The 13,954-nt window shown below is 33.7% G+C and overlaps 1 protein-coding gene across 7 annotated transcripts; it reads right to left on the bottom strand.

The window, feature by feature from the left end:
* Nucleotides 1–879: 879 nt before the first annotated feature.
* LOC112754713 (probable ADP-ribosylation factor GTPase-activating protein AGD14) lies at nt 880–7,901 on the bottom strand. 7 transcript variants are annotated; one of them, XM_072220976.1, is made up of 14 exons: nt 7,420–7,901; nt 6,820–6,881; nt 6,376–6,463; nt 6,226–6,287; nt 6,014–6,110; nt 5,276–5,549; nt 5,100–5,194; nt 3,805–4,476; nt 3,555–3,683; nt 3,337–3,453; nt 3,171–3,266; nt 2,443–2,572; nt 2,269–2,317; nt 880–1,389 (listed from the first exon to the last, which is right to left on the bottom strand). In XM_072220976.1, exons 1-14 carry the CDS (start codon nt 7,513–7,515, stop codon nt 1,335–1,337), a joined length of 2,022 nt encoding a protein of 673 aa, XP_072077077.1. In that variant the 5' UTR covers nt 7,516–7,901; the 3' UTR covers nt 880–1,334. The 7 variants fall into 7 exon arrangements, with proteins under 7 accessions (XP_072077077.1, XP_072077078.1, XP_025658240.1 ...); XM_072220977.1 differs by having other exon boundaries at nt 3,555–3,674; XM_025802455.3 differs by having other exon boundaries at nt 5,100–5,549.
* Nucleotides 7,902–13,954: the final 6,053 nt, after the last annotated feature.

The following is a 13,954-nucleotide window of genomic DNA, read 5'->3' as shown; positions in this document are numbered from 1 at the left end:
AATGAAGTTTGAAATGTAAACTTTGTGTGCCTATAAATACATGTACTGAGGCAAAGAGGGGATACACACAATCAATAAAATCGTCTCTCTCTTTATTTTCTACGAATAGTTTCTCTCTCTCTTTCTTTTGTTACTACTTATAAATATATGAATAATTTCTATTGAGCTAATTACATTAATACTAGAGTCTTCTATTTATACATCTTTATTTTATATTTAGTATATCTTTTATTTATTTTACAATAGAATCTTATAATTTAAGGAATATATTAGGATGAAATGTATCTAATTATTTATTCTACTTTATTTTCTTTCATTATGAATTCGATGTTCTAACTTTCGTAAACGCTTTGACATAACACATAAGTCACAAAGTTCCAATTAAATCATGATGGATAAGCAGCATACTCATCTTTGCAGTTAGCTGACGTCTGCAATATGTGGTTTGTGTATTTTTAAATGCATATCAATTATTTCGCAAATTATACTACTTAATAATAATTTTGCAATCTCGTGTATCTTAATGGACCATACATATGTAATTTATGCGTATAATGATAATGACTAATTCAAACTTTCTTTAAATAGTTGATTGAACGTCATCATGAATGTTACAAACAGGCCATAATGAGACATTTTCAAAGGCACTCGTGGTACAAACAGGTTATCATTACTAAATAAATAATAATAATTGTCTTAACTATCATCCATAAGAAAATTTAATTGTTCAACCACAAACGACTAAAATAAATAAAGAACTATCCAGTTGGAAAAATTAATACATTAGAAAAACCAATGTAGTTGAACACGTAATCAAACAAATTGATTTTTTTTAAATATGATTTCTTCCAAGACGGTTATTTAGAACCAGAGGAGTACTTTGAAGATGTAACAACATAAATTCAATCCGATTATCCTAACCAAGCTTACAATTCTACATAGAATGGGTATGAGCATCACAACGGAATGATGCTCTTAAAACACAAAATTACAATTACAATTACAATTACATCTAAAATTACAAAGTCAAACACCCTCAAAAGTCTCGAACTAAAGTACTAAACCCACTTTGATGTCACGTTCAATACCTGCCAGAACATTAAACATCAAGAACTATAATTACAATGCCATCAATTACAAAAAATACAGATGCATTGCCCGTGTATAGCTGGGACTATGAATATTGCAAGGCCTTCCTTTCCGTGGGAAGTAATCAAACAATTGAACAATCATTCGAATCTGAAAATAAGAAGCATTTAAAATCTCTCACAATTAACTATGCTTCTCTATTCATCAAATTCTATAAGATTGACGCTACATTCTACAGCCAAATCTTATGCAAAAGGATTTCCCCCAAAAGATGCAACCGGTTCCTGCGTCTGGATATTCCTGCAAATTTGCAGTTCAGTCAATGAACAAAAATGTGATTACTCAATCCTACGAAAATACACATGTAGATTAATTTCCTCTCCCAATCTACCTTCATGCTGCAACCTACCTCCCATGTAATATGGTAGCTTTTTGTATTATCAATTAGTTTTGGTTAAAAAAAAAAATTGTTTAGCAAAAATCACTCGGGGCAGATTACTTGATTTACAGCATTGCAATAGCCTAGTCTTCCAACTTTATATCACATGCACATTTATCTACTAAAGCTGGATCCTAATGGACCACACCCAATCTTTTCTTTAGTGCCATGCAACAAATAATGCCTCTTCACAACCACTAGTGGACCTTGTTTTCTTTCCCTTTCGGGGTTAGTGAGGAATCTATCTTGTGGCCAATACCCTGTAATTATTATTATTATTTTTTAAATATTCAAGGATATCCATAAAGGATGAACCATTTAAGAAAAGACCACTAAATGAAGGTTTTCCTCTGGATACAATTTACTAGCCTATGTTACATAGCTCATGTTATATAGCCGGTCCCAAGCTCATAAAGGAGGAGGGTTGCACTAGGCCCTCGACAATCAACATAAAATCTTAGTCGAATCTGCATGACATGGACCAAAGACAATAGCATTTACTAGCCTCAATTTCAGTATCTCAGACTCAGTATTTGACTGATTTGGTATGGAAGGTGCTATCAGAAATTCATAAATACTCTTCCAACGGTGACAATAACTAAAGTTCAAGATGCCAATAGATTTTACATCTTAGCACAAAGAATAAAGCATGAGGCATATACACATTCATCTATCACAAAGAATCTCAAGCAAAATATTCAAGGCAGGAAAAAGGAAGCCGGGAATATTTGCCAACTTACGATATTTGAGAACTTGGCGGTTGAGCAGCCAAGAATGTCAAACCACCACCTGCGTAATTGGACCAAAATCAGTAATTCAAAATACAATGATGGGAAAAAATAAAGTAAATTATAATTCATGATACACATTTAAAATGTGTTAAAACCTCAGCATGACTAGTCTTGGAAGACTACCTTGTCCAGCAGAGGAGATGTAGGAGTTAACTGAATTTTGAGGAAGCCATGGTTCGGCAATACCACTATGGAAAGTGGGTTGAAACTGCGCATCGGGCAGAGCAGCTTGCAATGAGCTAAGATCAAGAAACTGCAAGTGACATGGCAAACATTATAGGTTACAGCAAACTGGAAACAAGTTTACAATTTCTGTCTCCTATCCCTTAAATAACATTGTCAAATTTGTATCTTTTAATTATGCAGCAACGAAGTGTTACTACTCAGTTCTAAATTGACATAACTAATAAATGAATGTACTGAATTATATATCATGCAATCAAGTGAAAAAGCAAAATAAAAGCATTAAACATTGATCATACATGTTCTTATCCCACTGGAAAGAGGTAAAAGAAGAATGGTCATAACACACAAAAATTATATATGATTCACACATTTGCACAAAAATCCAGAATTCGAATCAGCTGACCAACTTCTATAGGCAGACTAAAACAACAGATGTAAATACAGAAGAAACTCAATACCAGCAACCTGAGATTGAGGTGAAATTAATTATATTTACAAAGCAGAAGAGAAATGCTTAATCAAACTAAGAAACTAGTGCCAAAGTGTGATACCAAATGAAAAGAGTGTCCCAAATAAATGCAGAAATACCAAGTGTTACTAAAACTGGTTTATTGAGTGTGATATACACATCATCAGCCATACCCTATTCACATTACATGACATACCATATTACCGTGCTCTACATCTGATACATCAGCATCATCAAGAAAATCAAATGGATTAGTTGATTTATGACTGTTTCCATTAGGTTGACTCTCTCCCTGAAAGGAATAACAAAATGATAAGCTAAAGCAAACTGAAATAGACGAAATATGAAGTAATCCCACAAACCATAGGAGGAATTGCAGAGGGAGGATATGCTGAGCCACCACTAAAATTTGATGAGATTTCATGATCATCAAACCCGCCAATAGGGGCAATGCCTTGCATCCCACCTTCATTGCACCCCTGGTTATACATATAATTTTAAGGAGAAAAGACATACAGAATTTCTTTAATTTTTAACACAGTAACTCTAATATTATGGTAAACACCATATGGAGACCAACCTCAGAAGCTCTTAAATCCAAATATTGATCATCAGTTGATGGAAGATTTTGCAGTTGTAATCCCTGATTAAGGCCATCCGCAGAAGCCGGGGTAACAGAATCTTCAAATGCACTCCAAGGCTGTTCAGACTCAACATGTGAAATCTTATTTAAGTTTTGGTTTATTGCAGTGTCAGCAATTTTGTAATTTATCAAGGAGTATAGCACAATGATATAAAATCAGCTATGCACCAAACTTCCTAGTACTTACTTGAGTGCTTGTTGCTGTCACAGAAACTTGTTCTTCTCCATTCCATGCACCATCATGCCATACATTAGATGTAACTGAAGAAGGAACACTAACACCAGAAGTTTCAAATGAAGGCCATTGCATATCTCCATTCAAGTTCAAGAATGGATCAAATCTGTCCTGCAATGTGTCAGCAGTTGATGGCAGTACTGCTGGAGTTTCAACTTTTGCAGTAGATGCTGTGTACTGAGGCATATCAAATGTTGCCCAACCTTCATTTTTAGGGGCAGATAACTCCAATGACTTTTCATCTGAGGTTGCAGTTGATGGCTGCTGAGAAAGGTCTGCAAAAAAGTCAACTGATGAAGGTTGGGAAGTTTGTGTTGGTTGACTCTCATTGGAATATGGAACTGCAGACAAAACAGATGCTTGAAACAGATCCACTGATGTAGACTGAGAGGGTGCTCCTGGCAACTGAAAAAGATCAATGGATGGTTCTGCTGCAACAGGTGCGTTGGAAATATCAGAGCTAGTAGAACCTGCTGGACCAGGTGGTTGGGGAACACAAGAAACTTTAGTCTGTAGCGGTTCAAAAGCTTGGACAGGTTCAGAGAAAAAATCAACTAAACCACCAGAATTGTGAGATCTGAAAGATGACAGGTTGCTGTCCATTGATCCCAGTGAAGCAGTCCTCTGAGGGAAAGGCACAAACTAATGTCGTCAGTGTTAAGAGAAAGATATAATCAGCATGCTGCTGAAAAAGGATCACATGGACCATGAACTTAGATAAAAAAGGCTCACACAAACATTAATACATTACACAAACTCACTTGTCCATCACCAACTTAAAAATAAAATGCACCTACTTTTCAATATATCCTTATTTATGATATTCAGATTAACAAGACAGGTCTAATCAACAAGAAATCAAGAAGACACCACAGAGGGAAATAAGCAGACACATTGTCTGACGTGCCTAGAGCAGAATAAAATACCAAGTCAGCTAAGCTTAATCCCAAATATCCAGCCACCGGTGTTATGGGTAAATTGAGATTTGTGGTTCGTTAATTGATTAGTGAACGGAAATGAACGAAGAAAGATGAAATCTAGCTGATAATAATCTATTTATCTGAATCAATATTTTCTACTATGAAGTACATTAGACATCTAGCACCTTTTTCATTTACAAGGTACCAAAAGAAGTGAAAAGGTGAATAGAATACGAAATAAACTACTGGGGCTTAAACTAGGATATTGAAAGTGCACACACATCTTTGAATGCATCCATCATAGAAGTAAAAATAAGAGAAACAAACCTGTGGAAGCCGAATTCCTTCCATATCTCTCTTAGCATTAGTTTCCAGAGATGTATTCCTTGCAAAAGCCCAGACATCTTCACTTGAATGGTGACCTGAATGCCGATAGGGTGGACTATGAAATCCAATATCCTTATGAAAGTTGGGAGACTGAACCTCAGATTTGAATTGCTCACCCCCACTAGACACAGAAAAGTCAGAAATTCTCGGACCAGATCCCTCATTGGCAAATCTATCCTCATAGGCATGATCACTGAAGCGTCCAGGACTATAGATAATACTACTCATCTTTCCTTCATAGCGAACTTTATCTGAACCAGGCTTCCTGGTCAATGCAGCTGCTTGTTTCCCATACCGTCGATCTTCGTATTGGTAATCATATGGAGGGCTTTGTGAATAGGAGTGATAAGAACTAGCACGCCGTGTATCATCTTCATTGATTCTAGGGTTCTACATTCAGTGACAAATATAACATGTTTTGCGTAAACTGACATTAAGAAACAAATTCATGTTATCAGGGCATGAGGGCAAGTAACTAGACTGGACCCTGCATTAACACAAGATGCTTATGCACCGGGCTGTCCTTTTTGTTTTATAAGCAAAACACACAAAGTAAAACCATATGGCTCCATTATTAATTTCTTTTTATATTTTTCTTCTCATGCAATGTTAAGAATTGAATTAAATATAAGATAAAATAAAAGCACCCTTCAATATTTATCAGGAAAAAAGAATGCCTTGTAGTTAACATACCAATCAAACATATTCTACACCATTAAATATCATCAAAAACTTGGCAACTTTGTTTCGAGGGGGGAAAAACAAAGAAACTATAGTTAAAATAAGACTCAAGCAAAAATAAGCTTAAAGAAAATGGCTGTGCATAGACAAATAAATATGCAAGAATAGATTGCCTGCATATCTCTTGGAGGCTTGTCAGAAGATTTGGTTGCAGCATATCTTCGATCGACGTATACGTGCCTGATAAACTCCCTTATTTTATCGACATTGCTTCAAAAGAAAAACATGACTATGTCACATAATGAGCTTCCCATATTCAGAATCATATATGTAAATATATCATTTTAATTTGGCAGCCTTAGTAAAAAGCAAAAACATATTAAACCTGCTATCTGGCAGCCGTTGCCTCTGGAAGTCCCAATTTTTCAAATATATTTCCCGTGCACGCTGAAATGATATAGCCATGAATAAATCTCACTTTGAGAAGACAATAAATGTAGCTCCAAATGTCAAAAGAAGATAATGCACACTATACCTGGTTACCCGCATTCTGAAGAGAATCAACTTCCTGTGATGTGAACTTTGCCATAGATACAGACTTCACACGATGGGTAAACTCACGACTGCATGGCACAAAGACAAACAGTTAAGAACCATGCACCATAACCAATTATAACCACCAATTCAGCTCCAAGAGAATTTCATGATTAAAAAGAATCCATACCAAGTATGATTGAATGAATATACATAATTTATTACCATTAAGCTATAGGTTATTGGTGGGTATAATTGTTCAATAAAAAGCAGCAGCCCACCACCCAAGCACCCACCCAAAAGAAAGTAATTAATATTACTTGGAATCTCTTATCTCCTACTGAAATGCTATGCACAATTCAAGATTCTGGATTTGACTAAATGTTTAACTTGCACCAAGAGAAAACAAAGCATAATATATTCACAACAATGAAAAGGAACTCACTGGATTCCACTGCAAGTCATGCAAACGAAGGTCCAAAAGTTGGTACAAACATATTGCGGGCCCTGCACAAATGGTTGTTAAAGTACAAGTAAGGTGAATTTAAAGTCGAAATTAATCTTGTAATATGAAAGATAAAGCTTTCATGAGCACTTCTGTTCATAGATCGTCTAGAATCCACAGAAATTGGGAAATAAAATTACTTAACCCTTCATGGGATGCAAAGAAAGGGGGAAATTACAGGCTCAAATTCAGGGGAAGGAAAAAATCAATCAACTTCACTGACTTCAGCAAATCACATCTTCAGCAAAATTAGTAGTTGTGATGCTAATTTCATCTAAATATAAAGGAAATCTAAGAAAACTGCAAAACTTCAAGGTTCAATTAAACTTCCCAGCACTTCAATTCCAACCAATCACGCTTCTAAAAGTTTCAAAACTTCGAATTAATCACACAGCATAGAACAGGAAAACACGCAACAAAAAAAATAAAAATAAAAATAATAATTAAGCGACACTTTGCTAATTCCAAACATAGCCAAATAATAATAATAATAATAATAATAATAATAATAATAATAATAATAATAATAATAATAATCACCAGACTGTTACAGTTGATGCATTTTCGATTGGGCGGAAGCTTCATGAGACCTCTGATGATTTTCTCGTTCCTCTCTTCTTCCTTTCTTGTCGCCATTTCACGAAAAAATCACAGCTAAAGAACGCGAGAAACCCTAGAAGTAACTGCAACCGAAGAAATTTTATTTTGCACTCCGGAAATATATAAAAAAAGATGCAGCCTTTTTCAGGTACAGTGTTCTCTGAAGTTAAGAGAAATCGGCGAAGTGAAAACGACGACGTTGCGTCGAAGATTTGAGTGTTCGATCTGAAACTGTAGAGTTTCCGGAAGAAGATGAAGTTAGTGTGTAGTTATTGTGAAATTTAAGAGAAGAAACGCTTTGTGATTTTGGACAAGAACAACTGAATAATAGTGGCCAATAAAAGAAAAAGAAAATGCATTTTCGTTTTACCGATTTAAAAAATAAATAAATAAAATTATTTAACTCTTATGGTCACCATGTTGACTAGTTTCTACTGTGTGCTCCCGAAAATAGAGCCACTGGTGTTTGGTGGGACCACTTTTGAGTGTAACGGGAAGTGCCAACGTTTATGTCCACTTCTTTTTTTTCTTTTCTTTTTTTTTTAAATAATAATAATTGCAACCTTTTTTGTTTGTGTTTTTTTTATCATTATTATTGTGATAATAATTATTAAGCGTTGGCACATCTAACCGGCAAAAAGAAAGTTTTAATAATTTCGAAAAAGGTAAAATACCGAAATTTTAAATAAAAGACAAAATACTGTTTAATCATTTTTTTGCATTTACTCGTAAGTTTATAAACAAAATTAAATATTATGTATTTTGTTTTTTAATAACTAAAAAATATAAATATTTAATTTATTTAAAGACTTACGTGTTTCTGCAAAAAGTATCAGTAAATTATTTTGTTTTTTACTTAAATTTGTAAATATGTGGTGATGTTTTAATTATTTGAAGAAATACCAAGCAAAATGTCTAAAATAACTTATATAACAATTATTTTAAAATAAGCAGCGCCTCGTTTTATTAGAATAAAAGTTAGCTAAAGATTTAAAAACATGTATTATATAAACTTATATATATATATAGGTAACAGGTTCTTCATAAATATTTGTTAACTAAATAAAATTTAAAATACGAGGACAACATTTGTTTAGAGTTGGAGGAGGAGTAATATAACAATTTTAAATTCAAATGCTGCTGACGAGTTAGGAGGCAAAGGGGCTCCCACATTCAGAATACCAAATAGCGTAAATTTGGTTTAGCCTTCAAAAGTATACGAATGTATGTTGAAAATTTTTAAATATTGGATCATTTTTTTTTGCGACATCTAATGTTAAAACCGCTAGTATAATTGTTGTTGAATCTGTATTTTGCAACATTTAATGTAAAAATCGTCCCAATATACAAATGTCAGGATTTTATGCATGTTTATCAGCGATTATAAACCGCTGTTATTTAGCACGATTTTTTCAAATTTACGATTGTTTTCGACAATTTAAAAACTGCCGCAATATAAAAGTGGCAGGGTTTGAAACATGTTTACCAGTAGTTATAAACAGCTGCAATCTAAGATAATTTTTTCAAATTTAAGAATCTTTTTAGCGGTTTAAAACTGTCGTTGAATTCAATACAAAATTTTTAAAAAATTGGGTTTTCCTTTAAAAATCGCAGATATTTTTTTAAATACTATAGATATCTTTTGGCGCTTTTTAGATTTTTTAAATCTTAATATTTTTCATCTATTCAATCCAAACTTGTGGTAAAAATAAAAAAATTATCTACAAAATAAAATAATATATTTATAAAAATATCAATAAAGTAAATCTTTTGCAAAGAATTGCATAGTCAAATTCAAACCAAAATCATTCCAATCCTAATATTCAATTTTTCACTCTATCCTTCCACGGAACTCATCCCCGCAGCGATATCTGGTGGCAGCTCCTCACTCTGCCATTGAAATAAATATCTCAGAGCACTCTTCATTGCCTGCCTCTTTTTCTTTTCTGTTGTTACTTCATCCTCCATCGCCTTCTTTTTTAACTTCTCGGCTTCCAGCTCTGCCTGTAGTTCAAGCAGCTTTCTCTGGGTCTCCTCTACTTGGACTCCGTTGCCCGGCGGATGCGAATTTGGACTGAAGAGTTGACTAGGAGTCGGTCCGAAATCCACGCCACGCACTCCACCTGGTTTTCTTTTTCGAGAGTTTGAGCAAGCGAATCATTTTGAGACAACACTCTAGAAGACTCATCATGTTGCTCAATCTCGTGAATCCTTTCCTACAGACATAAATCAACAAATAGAATTAATTTATTGATTGGTCTATCTCATGTCAAGAACATGCCAAATAAAATGATTAATTGCATGACTTTCTTCACAATAAAATAACATTCAACCAATACAACTCTATAAGTATATTATTAAGTCAACAACTTATATCTCATACTAATAAAGGCATCTATTTAAAAAAATGGATAAAACAAGATAAATTAAACAATTAACCTATATGAGATCATACTTTTATCATTCAATTATAATAAGTGTTCGTAAAAAATTAGCAGTTTTAATATATATATAATCAAGGCAAACTTTTTTATTTGGAGAAAAAGATAAAAAGAGAACAATTATAATAAGTGTTTGCAAAACTGCTTGTATATCTTCGAAGAAAGTGGGTTTATTTGTCATCTATAAATTTAGAAATCTCTTTTTTTCTATGTGTTCTATTTAAATAATTTATCACTTTCAAGAAACATAAATCAGCAAACATATGAACAGGTGAGCTAGAGCATACCAATACGGTAATACACTTTCAACCCAGATTTATATTTGAAACTAACGAGATACAACACAAAATCTCAAAAAATAGTACTTACACCAATTACTCTTGCTTCATTATTAATATAGGAGCCATATTTTCTTTTGTGCACTATAGTCCATAACTCTCCTCCTTTGTTGTCCCGACTGTAACAACATAGTTTATGCCATTACCATATTCCACACATTTAGAGAAAATGTAGACATAGAGATAGTTCAATGAGTGAATTCAAACGTAACTTACCTCTTCTTCCCTCCGCCTTGTCAAACTTTTTGAACCGCCAGTGTAGGTATATTTTTGTTTCCATTGATTCATCGCATTTTTCCTGCACTTTTTCTGTTGGTCTATTAGAGATAAATGGCGATTAGAAACTGATTTAAAAAGACTCAATGATAAATATAATTTGTGTTACAAATGATATACTACATTACCTGTGTCTTAGGTTTACTGCGATATCCAAGGAACCATTTTCAATGCTCTCTATCAATTTTTGGTGGGTGGTTCTCAATATTTTGTTCAGTCGTTAATGTTGAGTCATAATAAGCATCATACAACCTCAGCCTTGTATCCTTTCAGGACTTTCCCACACTTTTCAAAATATTTTTCTTGATAGTTCATTCACTATCCTCATCAAAGTGCAAAATTTACGGCAAAGATAAGTTCAATTTGTTAATAATTCTCAAACGAAGCAGATTTAATTCAACAACGCTATAAAATTTTACCTTTATACATTCTTTATAAATCTTATCTTTAGTGGTAATCTTATGCCAACTTTCCTCACAGATATGAAATTTTTCATAGTCAATTCCTAGTAGACTAAGAATGTCACTCAACAGTCCAGCTTTGTCTCCAATTGGTTGCAATTCGCTATTGAACTTGAGTATAATCCTTCTACCGTTAGGCCGTTCCATAACCTCCCTTACACTTAATTTTGTCTGCTTGATTATGACATTGGAATCTATAAAGAATAAAATAACCTTATATATGTATCCGTTGTGGACAACATGCAAAAAAATTAATATATAACATAAAGTCTAAATCATGTTGAACAAGAAAAATTATTTATATGTTACCAATGATCTTAACATTCCAAAATTATGTAGTCTTGCGTTCTTTGCATCTTTGAGCTCCAGAAGCAACAAAGAAGTCATTAACGTGTTGATCAAGAGAATCTGTCTCATTTGCATTAGCGTCCAAGTTTTTGTGGCCTAGCTCCGAGTTCTGGGCATTTTTTGTGCACGTCTGTGGATCAGGCCTTGGTTCACTGCGGGGTGGACAGAACGGGCGTGAAGTTGCGAGAACACTATCACCATTGGCTGGAAAAATTTGAGAGTCATCGTGGTGGGAAGACTAAGCTGCAGGCGCTCCCATTTGAGGTTGATGGCATCCTGGTCCTAAATTTAATTTTTTTCATGTAATGACCTTTCTTAGCCAGAGGTACGTCACGCCCCAGAGGTACGTCACAATTTTCCTAATTAGTCGCTACATTGTATGGGCGCTTACTTTAGCATTGGAGTGTCCATGCAGGTGGCCCCACCTGCCGACCCACCGACGTTCGAAACAATACCTCCCCATAAAGCTCGCGCCCAGGCCCAGATATCAACCACACTCAACTTGGTGCTCAAGACCCGACGTCCATCCGATCCACCATTATAGCAAGCAACCAATCATATATGACCTTTTTAATTATGCTATTTATCTTAGTTGTGTAAAATCTAATTATTAAAATTTATTTATTAAGTATATTTTAAAAAAATTAAGACAATGACTATAAATATAATAACAATAAATGTATTCTTTCAAGAATTCAATGACTATATTATATGTATTACTTCTTTGTTTGTATACAAATTTATTAAGTATATTTAATTTTAATCATTTAAATTAATCTAATAATTATAAATACATTCTTATGTTTGCTAATGTTTATCATATTTCATTTTATTTTATTTAATATTTTTGTGAGGATGTTTGGTATGATGATATAATTTATTTTTTGACTATTTTTTATCATCAAACTAGAGTTCACTTTTTTTATATATTATTAGTTATGAACTCAATTTTTATATAGATTGTTATAAAATAAAAAATAAAAAAATAAAAATATTAAATTAATTTGAAATTATATCTCATTGTTAGTATATATGAATTTTCATATTTTCAAAAATTGAATGACTGATAATATACTCATTAGATAAGTCCAAAAATTATTCAAAATTTTCGACTCTTTCTTACTGATGCTCCTTGTTAGGGGTGTTCATGGATCGGATCCGATCTGCATATCCGCAGTGTTTATCCAAATTCGATCCGAAAATTGTGGATATGGATCCGATCCGCAAGGCTTTCGGATCGGATCGGATTGTGGATTTTGTGTTGGTATCCGCATATCTGCGTATCTGCAAAAATAAAGAAATAAATAAGTAAATATTCTTTTTATGTTTTATTTCAACTAATAATTATCATATATGTTGTATTATTTTAATTTATTATTTAAAAAAATATGTTTAATATTATTTTTAAAGAGTAAATATATTTAAAAGAATAGAAAAAATGAATTTTATTGATATATTTTTAATAAAAATAAGCTTTTAAAATATTTTTGTATTTTGCGAATATATCTGATATTCGATATTCGATTCGACCTTAAAAATTGCGGATATTGAATCCGATCCGATCCGATAATTTTAGTGCGGATCGAATCGATCCGATCCGATCCGCGTTCACCCCTACTCCTTGTTTAGATCTAATTCAAATTTCATAACATGAAGAAAATAATAAAATGGATGAAACTTGAAAGAACAAGAAATAAAAAAATAAGGGCAATGCTTCTAAAAAATTAATACATCTTAAAAAAGAATTGAGCACTTACAAAATTGAGATGAATGAGCAATTTTTTTTTATAAAAAAATCGGTTATGATCTTTTAAAATTTTGGGGTTAATGTGTATATTATTTTTTGGGGTAAAAAACCATTATAAGCCAATGCCATCTCAAATTGACGTATATAAGCCAAACTAAAAATCGTTTCAGTAATGCGCAGGATCTTGTATATATATAATTCGAACCGATATGGTTCGAACTGCATATGAGAGTAATTCGAACCGGGGCAGTTCGAACTACAACCTGAATTTTCTTCATAAATCGAACCAGGTAGGTTCGAACCTTGAGTGCACATAGTTCGAACCAGGGAGGTTCGAATTATAGAGAGAGTCCGGCCTTAGTAATTCGAACCGGGCTGGTTCGAATTACACAAACCATAATTCGAACCAGGCCGGTTCGAATTAGTGGGAGAGAGACCTCTATATAACCGTTCTAAGCGTGAGTTGGTCTCATTAGATGGAGTAAGATGGCTAGTGAGGAGAGTTTTGTTGTTCTGGTTCACCACAGAGGATCCATTAAGAGGAAAACTCGTTCCGGAGTGAAGTTCACAGATAAGGATCCTCTCTGTATTGTCGTGAATCCAACGACAAGCTATGATGACCTTGTTAGATCTGTGCTGATGAAACTTGGCCTGGAAGGTGCGAAGCGGGTTAAGAAGTTTTTCTATCGCATTCCAGTCACGATCCTGCACGATACGGTGAAGTATGATTGTCTCACGATTGGTAGTGATGAGGACCTACAAGTCGTGTTTCTTTGTCGGAGGCAGTTTCCGGAGGTGAGGACACCGGACTTGCTGGCAAAGCTGATTGATGTGGTATCCAGCTCAGGGGGTTCGAACCGGAAT

This window comes from Arachis hypogaea, chromosome 16, assembly GCF_003086295.3.
Source record: "Arachis hypogaea cultivar Tifrunner chromosome 16, arahy.Tifrunner.gnm2.J5K5, whole genome shotgun sequence".
Classification (NCBI taxonomy): domain Eukaryota; kingdom Viridiplantae; phylum Streptophyta; class Magnoliopsida; order Fabales; family Fabaceae; genus Arachis; species Arachis hypogaea.
Note: the sequence above shows the minus strand (reverse complement) of the source record. Positions and strands in the feature narration are given on the sequence as shown.

Coding starts and splice junctions, on each gene's coding strand:
- LOC112754713 (XM_025802455.3), bottom strand. CDS start 7,515: ATGGCGACAAGAAAGGAAGAAGAGAGGAACGAGAAAATCATCAGAGGT. Junction 4,477..5,099: donor AAGGAATTCGGCTTCCACAG/GTTTGTTTCTCT, acceptor CCTTTCCCTCAG/AGGACTGCTTCACTGGGATC. Junction 2,318..2,442: donor CATCTCCTCTGCTGGACAAG/GTAGTCTTCCAA, acceptor CCAATTACGCAG/GTGGTGGTTTGACATTCTTG.